This window comes from Hyperolius riggenbachi, chromosome 2 (assembly GCF_040937935.1).
Source record: "Hyperolius riggenbachi isolate aHypRig1 chromosome 2, aHypRig1.pri, whole genome shotgun sequence".
In the NCBI taxonomy this organism is placed as follows: domain Eukaryota; kingdom Metazoa; phylum Chordata; class Amphibia; order Anura; family Hyperoliidae; genus Hyperolius; species Hyperolius riggenbachi.
The window spans coordinates 408733303-408758486 of record NC_090647.1 but is presented as its reverse complement, the minus strand read 5'-3'; the positions used below and the strand labels follow the sequence as shown (position 1 = coordinate 408758486).

The 25184-nt window shown below is 43.6% G+C and overlaps 1 protein-coding gene across 1 annotated transcript in view; it reads right to left on the bottom strand.

Moving 5' to 3' along the window:
* The window catches only part of EFHC2 (EF-hand domain containing 2), a 234940-nt gene that overhangs the window by 103997 nt on the left and 105759 nt on the right, over nucleotides 1-25184 (bottom strand). The window contains exons 6-7 of the mRNA XM_068269830.1: nucleotides 8131-8238; nucleotides 6119-6257 (exon numbers count right to left, since the gene is read on the bottom strand). Of these exons, the coding sequence (XP_068125931.1) occupies nucleotides 6119-6257; nucleotides 8131-8238 (247 nt within the window). The remainder of the gene's footprint in view (nucleotides 1-6118; nucleotides 6258-8130; nucleotides 8239-25184) is intronic.

Below are 25184 nucleotides of genomic sequence, written 5' to 3'. Positions count from 1 at the left end.
GGGTCTGAGGGGTATCTGAGGGTTTGGCCGAGTGATCAGGAGCCTACACGGGGCAAATTAGGGCCTGATCTGATGGGTAGGTGTGCTAGGGGGTGACAGACAGGTGGAGTCAGGGTGTGATTAGAGGGGGAACTAGATGCAATCAATGCACTGGGGAGGTGATTAGGGGGGTCTGAGGGTGATCTGAGGATGTGGGCGGGTGATTGGGTGCTTGCAAGGGGCAGATGAGGGTCCGATCTGATGGGTATGATGGGTAGCAGCGACAGGTAGTGACAGGGGGTGATTGATGGGTGATCAGTGGGTGATTAGAGGGGAGAACAGATGTAAATAATGCACTGGGGAGGTGATCAGTGGGGGTCTGAGGGTGATCTGAGGGTGTGGGCGGGAGTTTGGGTGCCCGCAAGGCCAGGGCAGATTAGGGTCTGATCTGATGGGTAGCAGTGACAGGTGGTGACAGGGGGTGATTGATAGGTGATCAGGGTGTGATTAGAGGGGAGAATAGATGCAATCAATGCACTGGGGAGGGGATTAGGGGAGTCTGAGGGTGTGGGCGGGTGATTGGGTGTCCGCAAGGGGCAGATGAGGGTCTGATCTGATGGGTAGCAGTGACAGGTAGTGACAGGGGGTGATTGATGGGTGATTGATGGGTGAGCTATGGGTGATTAGAGGGGAGAACAGATATAAATAATTCACTGGGGAGGTGATCAGGGGGAATCTGAGGGCGGTCTGAGGGTGTGGGCGGGAGTTTGGGTGCCCACAAGGGGTAGATTAGGGTCTGATCTGATGGGTAGCAGTGACAGGTGGTGACAGGGGGTGACGGGGTTATTGATAGGTGATCAGGGTGTGATTAGAGGGGAGAATAGATGAAAGCAATGCACTGGCGAGGTGATTAGGGGGGGGTCTGAGGGTGATCTGAGGGTGTGGGCGGGTGATTGGGTGCCCGCAAGGGGCAGATGAGGGTCTGATCTGATGGGTATGATGGGTAGCAGTGAAAGATGGTGACAGGGGGTGATTGATGGGTGATTAGTGGGTGATTAGAGGGGAGAACAGATGTAAATAATGCACTGGGGAGGTGATCAGGGGGGGGGGGGGGGGCTGAGGGCAATCTGAGGGTGTGGGCAGGTGTTTGGGTGCCCGCAAGGGGCAGATTAGGGTCTGATCTGATGGGTAGCAGTGACAGGTGGTGACGGGGTGACGGAGTGATTGATAGGTGATCAGGGTGTGATTAGAGGGGAGAATAGATGTAAACAATGCATTTGGGAGGTGATCTGAGGGCGATCTGAGGCTGTGGGCGGGTGATCAGGTGCCCTCAAGGGGCAGGTTAAGGTCTGATCTGATGGGTGGCAGTGACAGGTGGTGACGGGGGTGATTGATGGGTGATTGACAGGTGATCAGTGGGTGATTACAGGGGAGAATAGATGTATACAGTACACAGGGGGTATCTGGGGGGGGGGTCTGGGGAGAATCTGAGAGTGTGTGGGGGGGGGTGATCAGGAACCCCCAGAGGGCAGTTTAGGACCTAATCTAAAATATAGCATTGACAGATAGTGACAGGGGGTGATTGATGGGTGATTAGGGGGGTGATTGGGTGCAAACAGTGGTCTGAGGGGGTGATCAGGGGGGTCTAAGGGGTGCTGTGGGTAATCAGGGGGACAGGATCAGTGTGTGTGTGTGTTTACATACACAGCTGCCTTCTCCCCTGGTGGTCCCTCGATTCCTGGGACCACCAGGGGAGGAGGCAGCCTGTATAATACACTTTGTATACTGTGAGAAAAAGCGGAAAAGCCGCCACGGGTGCTCAGAGCAAGGTGGCCGTTTCCGCGTCCAATGCGGCGGATTCCGCATCTGACGCAGCGGTTTGCACGCATAGGCCTACATCGGTCAGCATGGCTGAACGCGGAGAAACCTCCGCATGCCCAGATAGCGGTGCGGCTGGTTCCGCGCCCTGCACAGCGGATACATTGCAAGACATGTCTGGTGGGGCTGGGACTGATACTCCACACAGATTCAGAAGGACGCGCGCGTGAAGAGGCAGAACTTTTATGACAGTCAGAAGGGTGTCAGCTGACCAAGCCGGTCAGCTGACAATTCAACCATTTCTGATTGGTCCAGCACTTAGGGGAGGCGCTGGAGAGCGCTATAGTATATATACTGGGTGCTGGTCATTTCTCGGGTGTCTGGCGTTGCGATCACTACGTGGTAGCACTCAGACCTTGTCAGTATCTGTGATATTTTCTGTGTTATTACTTCCTTTTAGGACCCATTCACACTAGAAATCTCTAAACTAAATCACAAACGCTGAGCGATTTTCTGGCGTTTTCCCGCATTTTTTCCTAGGGATTTTCCAGCGATTTTTCAAAAGAGTTTTTTCAGTGATTAGCATTTTTGTGATTTCTAGTTTTATGGTTAAACTGTAAGGTTTGATGGGTAAAATCGCTGGAAAAACTCTGTTGATTGTGAACTGGCCAGCGATTTCAGAACGATTTACCAGCGTTCCTATACTTAACATTGAAACGCTAATTGCTCAGAATCGCTCAGAAAATGGTTCATGCACTGCGTTTGCGTTTCAGCAAATCGCTTAGATGAGAACACTTCCACATACTATTCATTGTAAAAGCGTTTTTCAAAATGATAAAGATTTTCAGCGATATTGAAATCGCTATGAAACCGCACAAGTGTGAATGGGCCCTTAAACGTGGTGCAGTGCGATTTGTGCATGGAAAAAATGGCAACCACACTGAATTGCACCGCACCATCACACACAATTTAGTAGATGCGGAAAATTGGACGGACAGGAAAACTAGAGGCGACCTGCCCCTAAATAGCCACACCCTTTAGTCACGTGTACACTGCAGGAAATACGCCACCTGAAAATCTGCATCTGTGCATGCCCACTGCACTGCAAAGGCAACAAAAATGGAAAATTTTCACATTCACAATTGACTTTCATTGCCTCCAGTGCCGTGCCATGCCATTGTCTCTTCATCCCTTAGAAACATCACTTGGCTGTAGCAGTGAGATGTATCTGTACAAACCTTATACACTATAGAGTTGCCCGAAGGATCGAGGTCGATCCTGATAGACAATTTAGCCTATGTAGTTTATTACCTGCACAAGTTATAAACCCTCTCTCCAGCCAGCTGGCTCACCCATTCGAGGGCTCATTTACATGAACAGCTGACATCCGCACACATTAACTGCTTGCCAGTCACTCCTGTTTATGTGCAGTAATCCCAAAGATCGCACACCAACGTCCAGCAGAGGTGGTGGGTGCAGAATCAAGTAGCCAAAGTCCTAAGAAGGCCTGCACACCACTTTAACAGGAACTTTTTATTGCTTCATCACCATATACATACAATCAATCGTAAAACCAATGATCGTTTCGGGGCCACACAGGGTCCCCTTTTGTCATGATGATCGTAACTGTGCCTTGACAAAGGGGACCCTGTGTGGCTCCAAAACAATCATCTGTGCTATGATCGGTTGTTTGCATATGGTGATGGAGCAACAAAAAGTTTCTGTTTATGTGCAGGCTGCTTGCAGGAACCACACTACGTGTCAATCGCTGACACACTTGTGGTTACTAACAATCCCATTCGTTTGCATAATTATGCAACTGGAAGGCGCTTGCCCTGGCAAATGGTGCATTTCATATGCTGGTTAGCCATAACTCTAAAGGTGGCCATACATCAGACGACTTGGAGGCCGATCAACGATTCGATTATTATAATCGGAATCAGATGAAAATCGGTGCCGCCAAGTGCATGCCCAACAGACAATGCAACCAATATCGGGCCAAAATTGGTTGCATATATCAGTCGGACATGCTGCAAGATGTCGGCCGGCAGTCGGTCTGGTGCGCGGCGGTAACGGTGAGCAATATCACGATGAACATGACTAAATCCTAGGTGCTGTTCCCTCAGTGTATAAATGTGTATATAATGTGTGAATTTATAAATTACCTGTCCTGTGTCACAGTGTCCGCCCATCTTACGAATCCCCGCTCTTCTGTTAGCCCCATAAACGCTGCTGGCGCGTGTGCGGCTATGAAAGAGAGGAGGGTTCAGAAGATGGACAGGCACCGCGACACAGGACAGGTAATGTATAAATGCAAACATTACATACACATTTATACATTGGGACAACAGCAGCGAGGCAGCGGATGCAGTGGATGCGGCTGGCTCAGCCGATTCCCGTGAGATTTCATACTGAGATTGATCGTAAATCAGCCTGCTGTATATTGGCAGCTGACAGATCTCTCTCTAATTATGTTGGATTAGAGAGATTTTTGTCTCTTGGTCGGATCTGCCCGCATATGGCTAGATTTATGGCCTGTGATATTTAGGGGGACTGGGACTCACAGCTAGCATGCAGGAGACAGATTAAAGCACGGTTCATTTATTGAATGCTCAAAATAAACAAGCTTCATGAATCAACATCATATGTCAAAGGAAACAGGCTTATTTCAGCCATATGAGAGCATCCAAATGTCCACAGTAAGCTTATAATCCACAGCACAAGAAAGTCCACAAGTCCTGTACAGTCCAGCCTTGTTTTCCCCACTGAAAGCTGGGGACATTACTTCAGATACTTGTATCACAAGTTTTTCTGCAGCTCACTGCTGCGCACACACACAGGCCTGCAGCTCACTGCTGCACACACACAGGCCGGCAGCTCACTGCTGCACACACACAGGCCGGCAGCTCACTGCTGCACACACACAGGTCGGCAGCTCACTGCTGCACACACACAGGCCGGCAGCTCACTGCTGCACACACACAGGCCGGCAGCTCACTGCTATATAGAAGAGGAAAAGTGGTTCCCTAAAAACCGCACCACTCAATCAATATTAAATTAATCAATCTTTATTCAGTACAAAAAGAATATAAAAACACTAAAAACAAAGTACAAAGGGGCACATAATAATCAAGATATTATGTGGTAAATGGATAAGCCATACTGCCTGTATTGCAACTCATAATCAATAGTGACAGAGTACATGACAACTATCTACATATAAAATGACGATCAGAAAACCCACAGATATAAGGTCAGCCTCAAGTATACAAATCAATTCATGTGTACATGTGAATAAAGTGCATAGTGCAATCAGAGGATAATGCCAGAAAACGACCATCCAAAATAGTGAATATAAAGTATGAAACCAAGGTGCAGGGTTAGACCACTGATAGAAAAACAGGGTGCTGTGAAAGTTGGAAGAAGAGGCTAGCGCTTACCAGGGGTGAGGGACAGGCAGGAGGAGAATGTGCCCCACAAAGTCGTCGCGATTCGCCGCCTTCAATGCGCGGCTTCGTCTGGGCATAAGGACCTGTATTAGAAACTGGCAATTTATTTGTCCGAGGATCTGAATGGGCGGGGACAGAGAAAGCCCTATACTTCAATGTTGTGTGCGCGGCCGCGCACAACGAAGAACCGGAAGCCGTGTCAATATACGCCGCCCCGCTTCCTCTGACTGGTCTCGGGAATTCTGGGAAGTGTAGTGTAGTGCCCAAGGGATAGAGACGTACTGCGGAAAAGATTATACGAAAGTATAGAAAATAGGAAGGGATAAGTCACCCCATAAAGAAAAAACAACAGCAAAGGTTGTTGCTACACTGCTACACACACAGCCAGCATGCACAGGTCTGCACTTGACTTATTACCTGCCTTCCTACTGGGCAGGAAGCAAAACCTGGTCTGTATCTGGGTGGGGTGAGAGGCTCAGCCATTCCATCCTTCTGACCCATGAGTCCAGCCCTGCAAACTACTAAAAAAATAACAACCTCTGGTTGCTAACCACAAATTCTGGACTCACTTCTCATGATTATTAGTAAAAGTTTCACTGCATTTTTTTCTTGATTCATGTATCAATGGCCTGCCTTAATGACACTTTTTCATATCATTTGATAGGTGTGGTCATTGTAAACAATGTATTCGGATTCAGTAGTAGATTTCAACAATTAGCTGCTTAGCATGATATGGTGAACTGTATCATGTCCTAATATCTATCTGTTGTGTCAATTAAAAATGACATCAGTAAAAATAACAGTTGCGCAGTATGAATATTTAAGAATATGTGGATATGTGTATGTGTATATAGTACACGTAGTTGTCTTACCAATCCCATATTTTGTTCTGTAGTAGTTCTTTGTAAATTCATCACAGTCGCACAGAATTATGTTACGCCCCCAAGCACTGATGATAGCGCCAATTGTTAGGTCACAATCTTTGTAAAACTCCTGATGCACAGCACCTGTCTGCAAAATCAAGTGCAATTAAACATAAATATTGCACCGCAGGAAAAGCATTATTTGACATAAATTACAATTAGCATATGTTGCTGTCTAGACAAATTAAAACACAAAGGTGAGCAAAATGGGAGACCCTTTATGAAATGCAGTTCTAACGGGCTCCCAGTGGGGAAAGTGGGTCTCACGAACCCTACTAACATGCGTTCAACAGAAGAGAAAAAGACTTCCCACAATATTATGAACACAGATTTTTTTCTGTAATAATTCACTGATCTGATTGAGTTCACTAAAATAAAAAATTCTTTATTAACCGAATCCGGACCGATGCAGTATGGATCTATGTCTAGCAAGAGGTGCTGCGCCCCTGACTGGACGTAAACTCTACGTCGCATTGACCGTGTGTACCCGCCGTTTACGCCGCTCTGTCCCCGCCGCAATTTGCTCGCCCTGCTGTCTCTATGATGGCAGAGCACTGTGAGCCGGGCAGGAGGCGTTTTCATTGGCTGAGTCCTGGCCCTGTCACCACTGTAAGCCAATCCCATTGGCTTACATTGATTGACAGGGTCAGGAGGCAATGAAATGGTTAAAAACAACTAGAAACAAAGCGGGCCATCATGCCTCCCAGAAGCTGGTAGATAGTTACAGCATAAAGAAATTACCACACTGCCCTTGTAAAAACACAATGATGATCCTAATAGTAATATACTGTAAGTAACTATTCGTCATGTGATGTAAGGGCAGAGTCTGTGGCAAAATTGTGCATATCTATTTATAAATCAAGTGATGCTGTTGTGGTAGTCACTACGATCCAAGCCATAGTATGCTCTGAAAGAAAAAACCTTTCCAAAGGAAAGAGAGACCTCTTGCTTTGTCCAAGTAAAATTAGATCGGGAACTGGTAAGGATCATACACCAGAATTAGTGATTCCCCAAGGACACTGTATGCAATAAATCCCTAATAAGTAATATTGACTATGTATATATATATATAGGTTGGGTCACACAGTCCACGTGAATATAGTTATGGTCCTCATGATGAGGTTTGTGACCAGTAGTGGACAGTGTATGTGACGCAAAGCAACAACATCAGAAATATGTATCTCTAAAAATACATCCCAGCATCAATGATAGTACAAATAAGTCATGGTCTAGAGAGAACACTGATATGTGTCACAGTATAACATGCTAAAAAGAGACACTGATACATATCACAATATAACACTTGATCTGAAAAAATGCTGCTATTAATCAAGTAACATGATAAACAGTACAATTCAATAGTACAACAAGGTGCCATCTCTATACATAATTTGCAAGTGTCCCTGCATCCTGCTTTGTCCGTGTGTCAGTGCTTTTATTGCACTGGCATGTGCAGGGACTCTGAAGGCTTACAGGGGAGGACGGGGCCAGAAGCAGCGGGCGTGCGGGCAGGCGCAGGTGTGTGAGCGCACGGTGGGCGCGTATGCGCAGTGACAGACCTAGCCTGTTTTTAAACGGGCTAAGGTCACTAGTGCTCTCAATAAAGTGACTTTATCACTATATGGTATCCTTTCAAAACTTACTTGCTTCCCATTTCCTTACTGCATTCTTATTATCTGGTTATCATTTATTTGCTGCCGCTTTGCTGCCTCATGTTGTACAGTATGTACATCATCACACTAACTCAGTACATAAATTAATTTCTGCAATCCAAAGTTTTCAAATGCAATACACCCAAACAAACCTCTATAAAACATTATTACATTGTAAAGCTATCAAAATAAGAAACTGAAACTAAAAACAGTTGCTAGTGATTTGCTATAACTGTTTAAACTACTCTCTAAACTAGATATTAGAAAATCATACATCTATGTGATAGAATATAATATTGTAGTTCATACTTTAAGATTATCAAGAATGTAGCGACCTCCATGTCCCATCGGGCCAAAAACATTGAGGACTGTGCGTGTTGTGATTTCGCCGGGGTTGTACATCTTTTTGGGGATTTCCTGTGATGGAGAAATAAACAAAATGTTTAACAGTTATGCTTTTTTATTCCCCATTTACATCTATGTACCTTTCTGTAGGTTTACCCATAATGGAAATACACACATAGAACACTAAAAGCAACAGTGACACTTACATAATATGGATCAAAACAACTGAAAACTGAAAAACCGCAGCTGTTTCTGTGCACTGCCAATTGAATAGGGTGCAACGTCTTCATACTATATGGTTAATGATCTCACCTGCTCAAACCTTTATGGAGATGTGGCTGTATAAAGTATAAAAAAATAAATTTTTCAGTCACATGTCCACTTGTCCACCTGTCTTCCTCAGTGCTAACTGATATTTCTAATTTCGGTCATCTCTTCATGAATGCCTGGCAGGAAACTAAACTCAGCCTGGGCTTTCCACTCTTCTTTTCCACTTCCTGTTACCTCTTTATCTGTAAATGCTACTATCATTCTTTTTGTCTGATGAGAGATACAGACTCTCATTAAAACATCTATAAGTCCTGTGGCTTCTACTTAAACAGTATCCTAAAACCCCATACACAAGCTCAACAGTGGTGTTTTATGCAGCACAATTGTTGAACAACTTTTGTTGTGAAACAAGTTGAAACAGCTAAAAAAGAAAGTATTTTGCTATTGTTCAAAAAGCTGATAAGACTGATAAGAAGTCAATCCAACTGCTGAAGTCAATAGAACTTTCTCTGCTTTGTTTGTCCCGTAAATACTTAAACTAAACCTGAGATAAATGGCAGAAACAGATTCTTACTTACCTGGGGTTTCCTCCAACCCCCTGTAGTTTGTCCGTTTCCTCAATCAACAGAGCCATGCTTCCAGCACTGCCAACCTCTCCTGCTGCTGTACAAAACAAATGTAAGTATACTCATGGCTAGCTGCATCCATGTGCTTCAGTTTGCATTCAAATTTTTAGATTAGGGATTAGTGCATGATTTGCATATGATTTGCATTCAAGATGTGTATTTTAGCCCGTGGGGGGATCTGCACTCCTCTCTTGGTTTCATTTCATTTGCAGCCTAGGAGCGCTGTCAATTGTTTGCTGTCTCTAGTAAAGATATTGCCACCAGTGATTAATAATGCCAATCGAGGAGAGGAAAATGTTTACAATGGGCAAACACAGCAATTTTACTAATTATGTTATAATCCATAAAGTTCCTCTTAAAGTTGAATGGTCAAGCTGCTCTTTTAACTACCATTGTTGCATAATTTAGTAGCCAGTACTTTTGAATTTACTTAAACAATGATTAGAGAGGAACTCCAGTGACATATAGTAGATTGTAGTAAATTATTCATGATACTCACTTTTAAAACAATTATCCTGGTGTCAGCATCAGAAACATTTCCTATATCTGTATTGCTGTATATTGCTATTGGTGGAACAGGAAGGCTGTATGCCATCCAGAGGTTGCGTTCTACTTAGGTAGTACCATACCAAAATTCCTGAGAAGTAACTTTCATTTTCAACTCTAACAATTTCAAAACATCATGCACTTCTCTAGCTTTATCAATTACTTCCTAGCATCGACTTACCATCACCTCTAACAGCTGCCCTCTCCTTTAGCTAATGCATCTAACACCCTCTCACTTTTTAGATTGTAAGCTCTTTTAAGCAGTACCTGCACCTGATGTGCTGTATTTCAGACTGATTTAAAGGGTACCTGAGATGAAAGGAGAAAATAATTGATATTTACCTGGGGTTTCATCCAGCCTCATGCAATCCGTGGGCTCCATTGCTGTCCTCTGGTGTCGCTCCGTTCATCTGCAGTCTTCCCCATCAAAGGCTCCAGTAAGCCTCATCCTGCTGTACTGTGCATGTGCTGTTGCCAGGAGTGTTCTGAGCCTGTGCATTACTATGTGCAGAAACACAAAATGCTCCTGGGAACAGAAGTGCAATGGGGGCGCAGTGCAACACATATGGAGCCTATTAGCGGAGGAGATTGCAGACAAACAGAAAGAAGACGGTGAGGGAGCCCATGGAGTACATGGGGCTGGGGAAAGCCCCAAGTAAGTGTCAATTTATTTCGCCTTTTGTCTCAGGTTCTCTGTAAGTTTGTAATATATGCTCATCATGTAATGTACAGAACTGGGTAATGTATAGATATTTTATAAACACAGGATAATAATTAGTAACCGATTACAACTGTGGTCCTAATGTTTCCCTTTCACTTTCTGTAATTAAGACATAAAACTGCCCATAGAAATGTGTAGGAAAACATAGATGAAAACCAGACTCGCCTCTAGGGACCAGCTGATAAGATAATTGCCTGGAGAGACAGATTTATAGAGGTGGCTTTGAGGGGAAAAAAAGTTTATTTTTCCTGTCCTTAGAGACTGAAAATTAAGGGAACGGAGAGAAAAAGTTCTAATGAAAGCCTCTGCTGCTCAGCCTCAAATAAGAAATCTACAAACCTTTTGTCTACAACACTTTGTATGACATTCCCTAATATTAGTGTTATCTCGGATGTAGAGTGTTTCTGTGTGACTCCTGTCCCGCCCACCCCTCCTTATGATGTGAAAAGAAAACACATCAGAAAAGTAGGATGGTGTATTTGTGTGCATTCCAGAATGGACTGAATGCAGAAGAGAGACTTGCCTCCTACAGTGTCCATAGAAAAAAACTGTCTGCTCTCTCAACATTGTAAATAATGCATGTGGTCAGCTAGATAAGGTATTACACAGGTTGTAAAGTTTTCGACAGTCCCTAGACTTCATGTGGCTGCTGCAGCCTTGTGTGAGAGACTGGCAGGGACAGGAGTTACATTACAGGCAATTCACCTCTGTGTGATTTGGGACTGCAATACAGATAAGCTTTCTGCTCCCTCTCAGACTGTTCTCAGTCTCTCTCCACTCCTCCTCTCTCCTCATTCACCTTTGTTTCCACCCTTCCCCTAGTGCTGGCTGTCTTCTTGTCTTAAAGGAAAGCTAAATAAAAGTGCTTTTCCTCCTCTCTCTGTAAAGTGTAATGGTTAAGGGCTCTGCCTCTGGCACAGGCCACCTGGGTTCAAAGCTCAGCAAATCTCTGCTTCTTCCTACTCAGTAAGCCAGCACCTATTCAGTAGGAGACCTTGGGCAAGACTCCCTAACATTGCTATTGCCTACTGAGCGAGTCAGCACTTTGAGTCCGCCAGGAGAAAAGTACATTATAAATGTTCCATTGTCATGCTCTACTTTGCCCCCTTCCCCCTCAATCTTACCCTTACAATTCAATCACCCAAGCATGTTATTAGTAACCCTAGCCTATAGCTGTCAGTACATGCATTCATTTTTACAGACAGATTGTTTCACCCACATTGATCAGAATTTCAATCAATCCGTGGCAAAAATGTATCAAACTTACGATCAAACAGCACATTTTTCAATTGGACACAGTGGTATAGAGGCGGTAGATCGGCGGCTCGTAGTATTGCACTGAACCACTACTGTACTACGATTATTTTCTGGCAAAATGCTGCGGCATTGCGAATATTTTCATGGAGAGGGCGGTGGGGCGCCACAGGTTTCCTCGCCTGGAGTGACAAAATGGCCAGAGGCGCCCCTGCTGAAAACCCACGTAGAAATGAGAAAGTGCTCAGTAAACACAGTTACTATTTATTTACAGTAGGTTTGCCCACATCTCAAAAGATGAAACACCCCCCGTCTGAAAGAAAGTTTGCTATAAAATTACTTTTGATTATAGACCAGACCCATGAGGTAAGAAAGAGAAAATACTCAGATTTTTACAAAGCTGTTGTGCATAGTGCTGAGATCATAAGCAAGGTAGCAGTGCTGATCTTTGCAGGCAGAAATATACAACAGCAAAACAAATGTATTTGGGAAAAAGCTTTAGTGCAACATTACTCATTGTTACCTTATTGTTATTTCCTTTTTTGCATCCTATTTTAAAGTATTTTCCTGGTTTCAGTATTCCTAATTTATTATTCACAGAAAAAGGCACAAGCATGTGGTATAGATGGAGTTCTTGGAAACAGGAAGGAGAGGGACTATATGACCTCTCTGGCTCCCTTTGCTGCTTTTAGAAGGAATCAGTGCAGTTTTTTTCTGGCTTCTAAATGCATTAAAGAGGAACTCCAGTGAAAATAATGTATTAAAAAAAAGTGCTTCATTTTTACAATAATTATGTATAAATGATTTAGTCAGTGTTTGCCCATGGTAAAATCTTTCCTTTCCCTGATTCACATTCTGACATTGATCACATGGTGACATTTTTACTGCTGGCAGGTGATGCAGCTAAGGTTATACTCCAAGAGTCAGACAAGGGAGATCCACCGCCTCTACTGCTAGGGCGAATGCAATCCAAACAAACAGAGCGATTCACTATCAGCTGCCGTTGGAGAAAGTGCAATCGCAACAGATAAGACAAGACAGAACCAGGCCATACAAATAATTAACAATCTGACTGCACTAGAAGGAATGCTAGTGCACTCCCAAGGATAACTACTCTAAAACAATATTAGCAAACAATCAGCAGAGGGGCTGAAACTCAAGGTAAGTCCAGCAGAACCAAACCTTTATGACCAGCAGGGAATTTCCTACAAAACAGTCTGGCTGAACACTCATGAAGGTCGGGACAGCCCGACAAGGCCCAATTCCAGAATCAATCCTCCCGAAACCGAACTCATCGGAGGCAGGACCCACCGAAACATGCCCATCAGTACTACAAGCCTCAGTGTAACACCCATCAGAACTGTGAGTACCAGAGAAGGACCCATCGAAACTCCCTGAGCAATACCCACCACCTTCCAGGGACCGTCCCAAAATACCAAACCTCCTACAATACCCATTAGAAGTGTCCCTATAAACACCGAAGCCACTGTTAATCCAATCCAGGGTACCAAGATAAGTTTCTCCCAAAATCTCCCAGAACACTTTAAAGCTCCGCAGAGATCCCAAGAGACCAGAATGCTCTTTAGGTTCACATGGAGAACTATCAAGAACCCCTATGGAACCTATGACAATTCCGGATTCAGGGTTACCAGGATAACCATCAAGATCAGGGCTTTCAGGAACCATTTCTGGGCATGCAGGCAGGCAGGCAATATCAGAACATGTCTCCACTAAGGAAGCATCTGAGCATGCTGGCGCACGAGACACACTTGGGCATTCTGGCTCACAGAGCGCATCTGGGTACACTAGTACAAGAGAAGCTTCTGGACATGTCAAGGAACTGCAAACCTCAGAGTCAGTCACGACAAGACTAAAACCAGGACCGGGCAGAAAATCCTCACGAGTAGTGGTCACAAGTACTGGTCTTTCAAAAGAAGACTTGGACTAAGACTTAGAAGTCTCTGTGACTGTAATTGTATCTAACAAAAACTCATCATTGACTACGCATGACTGAAGCTCCACAAGAGCTGCAAAAGTAGTCAACATAACAGCAATGCCTACTGAAGTGGGCAATACCTCAGAAGGACCTGGGGGGCAGGAGGCATCTTCTAAAAGTTCTGCACCCTTTGGGAGAAACTCAGAGACCTCCAGAACATCAAACAAAACCTCAGGAACATCATTTCCCAAGTTTTCTGACAAACTAATCAAGGATTCTGAACTATCCATGTTACAGGGCAAAACATCAAATACTTTCTGCGAACAGGGCAGATGTCCCAGGGATGGTTCTACAATACGCCGAGACTGAATTTCATTCTCATGAACAGGATGCACAGGAATATCTACTGGAACAAACACTGACTCCCTGACTCTAGTTTCACTGCACACAGAATCCTGCATAGCCGTCAAACTAGACTGCAGTTCCAAAATGGCAGAAAAATAGGTGAGAATAGTTGCAATACCTAGACGAGCCTCTGGGCTCACTGCAGGAGATTTTATGTAAGGCAACATTGACTCATCCAGAGTACAGGGTGGAAAGTCAGTACTTTCTTCAGAGCAAGAAAGGAACTCACAAATGTCAGTGCAAGTGGACTTCATAGTTTCATTCATGATACACAGTAGGCTCACAGAGATATTCTCTGGACAAAGCAAAGATCCCTCAGTATTGGATTCGCACAACCAAAGCGCTGTCTCACCCTTAGACTCGGCTAACAATGTCGGATCAGGGGAGTCAGAACGCAAAATTTGCGAATCCAAGATCACTTTCGGTTGTGAAACTGAAGCTTCTAAAGTGCAAGCCTCCGAAATCTGTGGACCAAATTGTAAAATGTCCAGAACAGGAATATTGGAACAATTTAATCTGGCAATGTGCTTTCACAGGTGTGAACAAAGTGAGGCATAGATTTATTTGCAGGAGAAGTTGCGACAACAACATGAGGAACTTTATTAGTCACATTAACATTACTCTTGAGGTTGCATAGTTTAGGAATTTTCCCCATAGCAAGATTATAAATGGAGGATCTTAAAGAATTACTGGGAGAAAAAGGTCTGTTTTTAATTGACAAAGGATCCCACATGTCCTTGACAAGAAAAACAAAAGTTTGCTTTCTTAAAACAGAAAGAATTTGCGATAATTCAGGTTGGAGTGAGTTTGAGATGTCTCCCAAGGCATCACTGCTGAATGTATGCAAATTAACCATTGTACCCTTAGAAGCTAAACACACCTCCAGAACCGCTGGAATGCAATGATGTATCAGCTTGTTAATTTGTACAGAGCCATAATAATCCAACATGCATACAGACTGTTTCGGATTGTTTGATCCTCATCAGTGCATGGCATGGATTAATTTGGCTCTATGCAGTAGGGCTTGTAACACCGAGAGAGACAGACTAACCAGCAAGCTCATGGTGACCCAGAACTCATTGGAGTGTGTAAGGGACTACAACGGTCCTAAAAGCCCCCTTACTAAGATGTTAAGAAAAACAAAAGTTTGCTTTCTTAAAACAGAAAGAATTTGCGATAATTCAGGTTGGAGTGAGTTTGAGATGTCTCCCAAGGCATCACTGTTGAATGTATGCAAATTAACCATTGTACCCTTAGAAGCTAAACACACCTCCAGAACCGCTGGAATGCAAAACCGACACATTCATGTTGATCATAATTTGCAGGAACACCTGAGAAAAAGGCATTAGATCACACAGATTCAAACTCCACACAAGAAGTTGCCATAAGAAAGAATCTTTCAGAATTCACACTGGTGTCAACAACAGTAGCACACTCATCCTCAACTGATGTAAATACATAAAGACACTCCTTTATTTCAGATCGCACAGAGTCTAAACTCACTTGCTTTACCCCAGAAAGGCAGGAATAATCATCCGACAACGTTGTCTCTTTATTGGAGTCAATTGGTTGGTGTGTGTGTGCAATCCATACAAAATCATCTGCCACACACAAATCACACAAAATAATCATGATCCACAAAATACTCGTCACACTCACCAGATTCAATCAAAGTGTACACAGAATACAAGCATTTAGAATCTCTTCGCTTTCTGCGATGTAAAAATCGCAAAACGCCTTCCAATCAATATCGAACTTCTCAATCAAAGCCCCAATCTCCCATGGAGCAAATGGAGGCTTAAGCAACCCTGTATCAAGGTAACACTCATACGGGTTGGGGTCAGGAACATGCATAGATTTTCTTACTCCTTTAATATACTTAATAATTCTGTCTATCATAGGATCCACATATGCTTTTGCTTGGGGTAATAAAACCTGAGACTGAGAAGTTTCTCTGGATTTATCACATTCAAGTGTGTTCCAAATTTCAGACTTTACAGAAATAATTGTTTTATTTGTAGTTGCTATGGGCAACAGATCTTTCAGCTGGGAAGCCTTCCTAGACTTTCTCCTTTTAGTCTTAGTCGCTTTAAGTGGCTGCTGTCTAGATGCAAGGGAGCTGTTACTGCATTCATTATCAAACTGAATGGTTTTGCATGGAATGGATAGAACAGCTAATTGATTTGCAGGTACACACCCATCAAAAATAGGTGGTAAGGAAGGCAGTTTAAACCAGTGAGAAAAAAATAATGTAAGAAACTGATAAAGCTTATCATTCCAAGAATTGCTTTTCAAAATCTCATAAGCCCACTGAAACAGATCTCCTTGCAATAAAACATAAGCTATTTGGAGAGCCCACGTGGACGAATCAGTGATTTGAAATGCAGGGTTAAAAGTCTTACACATTCAGAAAGAAAGTCCTCTTTGGTTTCAGAGTCTAGTTTTATAAACCTCTTAAAGGTACAAGAACCCTATTCGACAAAATCGTACAAATCGGAAATTCCCCCTATACTGGGAATTTCGGTAGGGCTGGTCATACTGTAACGAATGTGGAATTATCTCCGTGGTCAGCGCACAACATGTGCGCCGACACTGCGGAAACCCTCCACAAGCGTTTAGATAAGGAAACCCAGCTTTGGTGCAAATGCACCTGTAGAGAGGAATATCCAACCGGTAGATGGAGCTGTGGAGTGCAGAGGAATAAACCCTCTGCACAGCCACAGATGCCAGATGGAGATTGTACGAAGTGAAGCGATACAGGGCAAGATAGCCTCTGGAGAGAGAGTGAGCACAGAGACAGAATGTATGTATGTCCACCAATCTAGTCGCCACCCGGCGACGGTTGACATACAACAGCAAAGACCAAAGTGAGAAAGCAATCGCAAGAATGGCGATTGCTAATAGAGACACAAGACTGAGTAAAGACAGATCATAGAATGAATAAAGACAGAACCAATTAACCAACTACAATCCAACACGAAGGAACTGACAGGGCTAGCTAAACGCGGTCACCACACGTTAAGCGCAATAGCAACAAAGCGCATTCAAGGCATGGTCGCTGCACGTTAAGCGCAACAGCGACAAAGCGTACCAACCCTAGCTAACTATTGAACACAGAAAATGACGACAGACAAATAACGTGCTAGACAAGAGGCAGATCTATCAATAACCAAATGAATGAATGCAAATCCCTCACCAGAACAGCAAGTCTGAAACTTGCAGAGTGAAAACAGGTCTCCTTTCCAGAGACTTGCAGCATGCAGACCTGAAAAATGGTCAAAAAGCTGCCTGCCTGTGCAGACAGCAGAGCAGATCATTACACTGCATATACAAATTGGTAATTTGTTATAAAGCACCAGCTGGCAAAAGCTCAGCATATTATGATGATGATGATTTATTCTGAACACAGGTTTTAGTAAGATGTGGTGATAATCTGTGATTTATTCAATGGTTACTGTCACCTGGGTTATCTTTCAAAATATTCACCGAATACAGTTTTACTTTAAAGAACTATTAAGTTATCTTCTTGTAAGTTATGAGATCTGGCTTACCATACTGACCATGATGGCCTCTCGCCCCAACACCCCCCCCCCCCCCCTGTATTTTTCCCGATTTATACATCAACCAAAGTTATGTCATCACCTTTAGCCGGGATCAATTGAAAAGGGCGCCTGAGCTGCCTGTATGAAAAGTGCGCCTCCATAGACATCAATGTTATTTCTGCAAATATCGGCTACAAGGTGGTGAAAAGGGCACTCAAGTTTGGATATAGGCTACAAGCGGGCGCAACTTGGTAGCCCATATTTCATTTAGCTACTTTCAGCTGCAGTAGGGCACCCCTTTGTAGCCCATATTTTTTATTCGGCTTCAAGGTTTTCGGCTAAAGTAGGGCTCCCCTTTGTAGCCCATAATTTTTATTTGGCAACAAGGCTTTCGGCTACAAAAGGGCGCCCCTTTGTAGCCCATAATTTGTATTCGGCTACACAGGGCACCCCTTGGTAGCCCATATATATTTTTTTTGACTACAAGGTTTTCGGCTACAGTAGGGCGCCCCTTTGCAAGCCATATTTTTTATTTGGCGACAAGGTTTTCGGCTACAAAAGGGCGCCCTACTGTAGCCCATATTTTTTATCCGGCTACAAGGTTTTTGATTCTGCTACAAAAGGGCACCACTTTGTAACCCATATTTATTATTCAGCTACAAGGTTTTTGTTTCTGCTACAAAAGGGCACCCTTTTATAGCTGACATTTTTGATTCAAGGCACCACCAGGGGGGACATAGGGTTAGGCACCACCAGGGGAGTCTAAGGGTTAGGCACTACCTGGGGGGGGGGGGTCTTAGGGTTAGGCACTACCTGGGGCGTCTTAGGGTTAGGTACCAACGAGGGGAGACTTTGGTTAGGCACCACCAGGAAGTCTTAGGGTTAGGCACCACCTGGGGGTCTTAGGGTTAGGCACCACCTGGGGTAGTCTTATGGTTAGGCATCACCAGGGGGGTTAGGGTTGGGTTCTGTATGAGATTAGGGAGAAGTTAGGTAATCACCAGGGGCTGTCTTAGGGTTAGGCAACACCAGGGAGGGGTTAGGGTTAGGCACCACCAGGGGGGTTAGGGTTAGGCACCATCAGGGGAGGGTTCTGTGTGAGAGTAGGGAGAAGTTAGGTCATAGTAATCACTTTTCTCAGCTTTCTCTAGAGCCCTTTTATAGCTCAACAAAGTTTGCCTATAAAAGCATCCTTTTTATAAACTAAAACTAGCTTTTTTGGCTACACCAGGCGCCCTTTGTAGGCAAATTTGGAAAAAATGGCTACACCAGGCTCCCTTTGTAGCTGAATTTGGCATATGAGCTACACTGGGCGCCCTTTGTAGCCGAATTTGGCATATATGGGCTACACCAGGTGCCTTTTGTAGCCGAACTTGGCATATATAGGCCACACCAGGCACCCTTTGTAGCCGAATTTTACATATATGGGGTACACCAGGCACCCTTTGTAGCCTAATTTGGCATATGTGGGCTACACCAGGCACCCTTTGTAGCCGAAGTTGGCACATGGACTACACCAGGCGCCCTTTTTGTAGCCGAATTTGGCATATATGGGCTACACCAAGCACCCTTTTTTCCAGGCGCCCTTTTCAAATGGATGCCCTATAGCCACCTAATTACATTACTTTGGTTATTTGGTCAAGCAAACTTTCACTTGCACATTTCTAGCTGGTTCTACTATGTGAATTCTTCTGTCTCCTATTTTCCAATCACTGTACCTATATTATTGACATATTTCTTTTTAAAACTGACAGATTTATATACTGTTTCCTCATCTATTCATTATTGACATTTCTGAGTGCAGCTAACATTTGTATCAAGCTTTTTCTCCTGTCGCACTCAAGGAGCTTGAGAGCTTCAGCCAATAAGGGAGCTCTCAACAGGCCACCCTGCAGTGTTAGGGACAACAGTGGATAAGGCAGCATGTGCATTGGAACTAATTAGAATATTGATAATGTACTAGTACTGATATTGTATTGTCAGCTTCCGTCATCCCTAACTCAACCTACCTACACCTCACACTAACCCTCTTCACCTATGGCTAACACTATCTCTTCCTACGTACATCTAACATTAACTGCCTCTATCTGCCTATGCCTAGCATTAACCACCCCGACCTACACTGAACATTAACCACCTTAACATATGTCTAATATTAACCTTAACACTAACTTGCCCATCAAGCAATATCCAGGGTACAGCTAATAATAACCGTTAATAATAGTCAAACTCTGGAACCGATATTTAGAGCTGGGATAATCATAGTCATAGCCATGGCCATTATGCTAGAAACTAAAGCACTGGTACACCATAGTTGCAAATTAACATTGAGGTCTATGGTGGCGCCAGGTGCACCCAAATCACTTGATCTGCACTTTCACTTTTTATGAGGTTATTGTACATTAAGCTAAGTAGTGGGAACTGCCAGTCTGATATATTTGTATGTCTTTATTCTCCTAGATCTCTGTCTGTTGTCCTGTTTTTCTACAACATTTTACATAACTTTTTTACCATTTAACAATAATTACTAACCCCCAAAAGACAACAGAATATAAGGTTTCAAACACAGCAGGCCAAGTTTTTTTGTAGAAGTCAACAAAACCAGTAATATATTTTGAATTACAGGGAAAACCAACAGTAGAAATGTGGGAATGGAACCAAGTGCAACAGTGCCACCTATGGTTCTGTTGTATAACATTTTGATACATATATATATGTATATATATATATATATATATATAAATAATTTTTTTTTATTATTTTATTTAAAGAGACCCTAGGTGGGTGTTAAAAATCCTAATTGCACACAGAGGCTGGGTCTGCATATAATGCCCAGCCTCTGTTACTATATTGTTCTTCCCCAGACACCCCCCGCGCTCTGCTGGCCCCCATAATTCAAATCGCCATGCTAGTGACACGCAGCATGTCGATAGCAGGCTGTTTACATGACCACTGTCATTCTCTGTCGCTCCCACGCCTCCTCCATATCGCTGCTCCTCGCCTGCGTCCCTTCCCTCCAATCCAGGGGGAGGGTAGGGACGCAGGCGGTGAGCGGCGATATGGAGGAGGCGTGGGAGCGGCAGAAAGTGACAATGGCCATGTAAATAGCCTGCTATCGACACGCTGCGTGTCACTAGCACGGCGGTTTGATTTATGGGGGCCAGCAGAGCACAGGAAGGGGGGGGGAGGCCTGGGGGAGAACAATATAGTAACAGAGGCTGGGCATTATATGCAGACCCAGCCTCTGTGTGCAATTAGGATTTTTAAAACCCACCTCGGGTTCTCTTTAATACTGTGCCTGATTATATGCACCTGATGACCATTTTTAAGTACTGTAGTACAGATTTTTTTCCTTTGTGCCCATTTTTTTTTTAAGAAACAAATTTTACATATTGCTTATTGTGATCCCTTAAAGTGAACCAGAGATGAAAATAAACTAAAGAGATACAGAATTAGATCTGTCCTCCTACTCCTAAAAAATGACTCTTTTAGAGCTGGGGCACACCGAGCGGGTTTTTTGGCGTTTTTACTGCGGATACGCTTGGTCAATGTATCTCAATGGGGTGGTTCACACCAAAGAGGGAGGCGGTTTGCTGAAACGCATACTCCCGAGGTGAGGCATTTTTTGGATTGCGGAGGCGTTTCTGTCTCCAATGTTAAGTATAGGAAAAACGCAAACCGCTCTGAAAAACGGGCGTTTTTGTTACAGAAGCTGTTCAGTAACAGCTTTACTGTAACAAAACAGTATATGAAATCTTGTATATGCAAACTGCGCCTGCCCGTAATCGCTATCTAGAAAAGAATTGAGCCTTAATAACCTAAATTGGTAAATAATAAGCTGCCCAGATATGCAATCTCAAAATTGTTAGAAATATTAAAATACATATAACCCATCACACGAGTATGCGCTATCAAAAAGAGTCCAGCAATAGACAATGTGAAATGATGTATGTCAGCGCTCCTCTTCTTCAGACTCTGTGCTCTAAAAAACACAAACAAATACACTGCACATAGTGCATTACTGCCAGTCAATAGATTCCAGATTTTGTGAACCCTTATAAAAAAAACACCCGGGGTGACAAGTGGTGCCTCCGTGCCAAGCCCAGTGAATAATGCCAAACTGTTCACCAGATAGTTGCCACCTCAGACAACAGGTGGATCTAGCGTTTTGGTGTATAGACCAGGCAAACAGCTCTCCAATAAAATTCAGAATCTTTAATCCAGATCAAGCTTGCAAAACATAAATAAAACTCTCATAGCGTAACACATAAAATCAATGCACTTCAGCCTGCGCCTATAGAGCGCACTTACGTAGCAAGGTGATTGTTAGGCGTATCGGGCTCAAAGGCCCAGTGGTGACACTCCTCTCCGGGTGGACTCGGCGTCCCGTAGTTCCCCCTCGGCGTGTCCCCTCACGTTTCTCGTATAGTAAATACGGCCGGCTAGCACTTCCGCATCCCGTGACGTCAGACGCACCTGGCTCCGCCCTACGCGTTTCGTCCGTGCGGACTCATCAGGGGCTGACGTCACAGGTGCGGCCGACGTCCTTTGTAGCTCCAAAACTCCTCCCCTCACTTGCATCATCACTAGTTTTGCGCCGTCTGGAACGCACGTCGCAAGTTCATGCGTCCCATCAGCCTTAATGAGCACAGCACCAGCTAGTTACTTTGCCTCTAACTTTCTTTGGCCTGGTTGGCTGTGCTACCTGTTCTGTCACCATTTAGTGGACTTTTATTATATTGCACCTATGCTAGTGGATCTGAGACTAAATATAAAATGCGAATTAAAATATAGATTACTCAATTTATCATACATCAATATTAAAACTTGGTACTGGCTACCGATTAGGTCAAATATATGGCCATGTCTACCTGGAAAATACATGTTACCTAATAATTAATGTGTTAGACACTGTTTAAAATAGAAATTGTGACACAGTTTTTACTTCACCAAACACCTTGTTTCTCCAATTCGCCCCTGTCATGCTAGTCTACCCTCATATTAAGGCGCAATTGTTCTGAAGTGGAAACATTTAAAGAGCAAAGCCAGATATTAGTAAAGAGGTTTAAAGATAGGGGCTATGATGGGTTGGCATTGCAAGATCAGGTTCATCAAATAGCCTCTATGGATAGAAATAGCCTCTTACTGAACCATACCAAAGGAAATGAGAAAAATAGAGAATTTGACATGCTGTTTGATTATAACGGCCAACATAAGGAAATTGAACGTATAATAAAAAAGCATTGGAACATTTTGAAATTGGACGGAACACTAACCAGAGTAGTACCAGAAAAACCAAGTTTCATATATAGAAAAGCCCCAAACTTGAGATCACAGCTGGTATCCAGCTACATTAATCCCCCCCAGACCAGGTCTACAGACCTTTTGGGCCAAAAAGGATTTTTCCCCTGCCGGGGATGTAGGGGATGCCGGGAGGCCAAACCCCAAAGGGGGTCTACAATTCAATCCAGGAACACCGGCAAACAACTGGATATTAAGCAATGCATTACTTGCAACAGCGTGGGGGTTATCTATGTACTATGGTGTCCCTGCAACTTGGAATATGTGGGAAGGACCACAAGAAAACTCCACACAAGAATTGGAGAACATATAGCCAATATTTATAAGGGCTTAAAGACACATAATGTGTCAAATCATTTCAGACTGGTCCATAATTGTGATCCCAGTGGATTGAGATTCATGGGAGTGGAGGCACACAATAAAAAGTGGAGAGGATCAAGTCTGGTCAGAGATATATCACAGGCAGAGGGTAAATGGATCTATCAGTTACAGTCCTTAACCCCGAGGGGTCTGAATGTAGAATTCGACCTCAACTGTTTTATTACCAATGATATCTGAAATAAAGACACTGGAGGCAGCTATATAGAAAGTGAAGCATAGGGATAACCTTAGCCTAACCTGTCCATTATGCAATGGGAGTGCTGAGAATTTTGTTTGCCATGTAGACACACTATTAAAAAGGGGAATAGGCACACAAATCACAGGGGGGTAGCGGAGGGGTATATACTTATGCAATGAATTAATTGATGGGCTAACATTATTCTCCCTCTGTAGACCCGCTCCTGGAATAGGGGCAGGGTATGTGAACAGAGGCCAAGTTCTGGGACACAAATATGTTTACAGATGTATAAAATTGATCTATGCAGGATATCTTGCACTATATGGAACACAGAGCGGTATGATGTATTCTCACTCAATGTCCAGAGGTGACTCCTTGGCTCATGCTGGTCACATCAGCCTTAATATGAGGGTAGACTAGCATGACAGGGGCGAATTGGAGAAACAAGGTGTTTGGTGAAGTAAAAACTGTGTCACAATTTCTATTTTAAACAGTGTCTAACACATTAATTATTAGGTAACATGTATTTTCCAGGTAGACATGGCCATATATTTGACCTAATCGGTAGCCAGTACCAAGTTTTAATATTGATGTATGATAAATTGAGTAATCTATATTTTAATTCGCATTTTATATTTAGTCTCAGATCCACTAGCATAGGTGCAATATAATAAAAGTCCACTAGATGGTGACAGAACAGGTAGCACAGCCAACCAGGCCAAAGAAAGTTAGAGGCAAAGTAACTAGCTGGTGCTGTGCTCATTAAGGCTGATGGGACGCATGAACTTGCGACATGCGTTCCAGACGGCGCAAAACTAGTGATGATGCAAGTGAGGGGAGGAGTTTTGGAGCTACAAAGGACGTCGGCCGCACCTGTGACGTCAGCCCCTGATGAGTCCGCACGGACGAAACGCGTAGGGCGGAGCCAGGTGCGTCTGACGTCACGGGATGCGGAAGTGCTAGCCGGCCGTATTTACTATACGAGAAACGTGAGGGGACACGCCGAGGGGGAACTACGGGACGCCGAGTCCACCCGGAGAGGAGTGTCACCACTGGGCCTTTGAGCCCGATACGCCTAACAATCACCTTGCTACGTAAGTGCGCTCTATAGGCGCAGGCTGAAGTGCATTGATTTTATGTGTTACGCTATGAGAGTTTTATTTATGTTTTGCAAGCTTGATCTGGATTAAAGATTCTGAATTTTATTGGAGAGCTGTTTGCCTGGTCTATACACCAAAACGCTAGATCCACCTGTTGTCTGAGGTGGCAACTATCTGGTGAGCAGTTTGGCATTATTCACTGGGCTTGGCACGGAGGCACCACTTGTCACCCCGGGTGTTTTTTTATAAGGGTTCACAAAATCTGGAATCTATTGACTGGCAGTAATGCACTATGTGCAGTGTATTTGTTTGTGTTTTTTAGAGCACAGAGTCTGAAGAAGAGGAGCGCTGACATACATCATTTCACAGTATATGAAATCTACTACACCAAAAACGCTTCCCAAAACCGCAAAGTGCTAGCTGAAATGCTACAGAAAAATAAGAAAAAGCGTTTCAAAATCTGCTAGCATTTTGCGGATCTGCTAGCGGGTTTCGGTGTGCACCAGGCCTTAGATATCTCAAGGTTTTATTTTATGTATAAACATTTACAAAGCAGATGTAATATTTTAGTCTCTGCTCAATTGCAGTGTCTCAAGAGTCCCAGGGCCATATGCAATTCAGTTTTTCACCTGAGTTATCTCCTAGGAGATAATGTTTCATTTTCGATTTAAAATAACTTTCCAGCACTTTTTAACTAAAAAAAAAGTACCAAAAACTAGGTGAAAAGTACTATCAAAATAATTTTGACTATTTTCTTG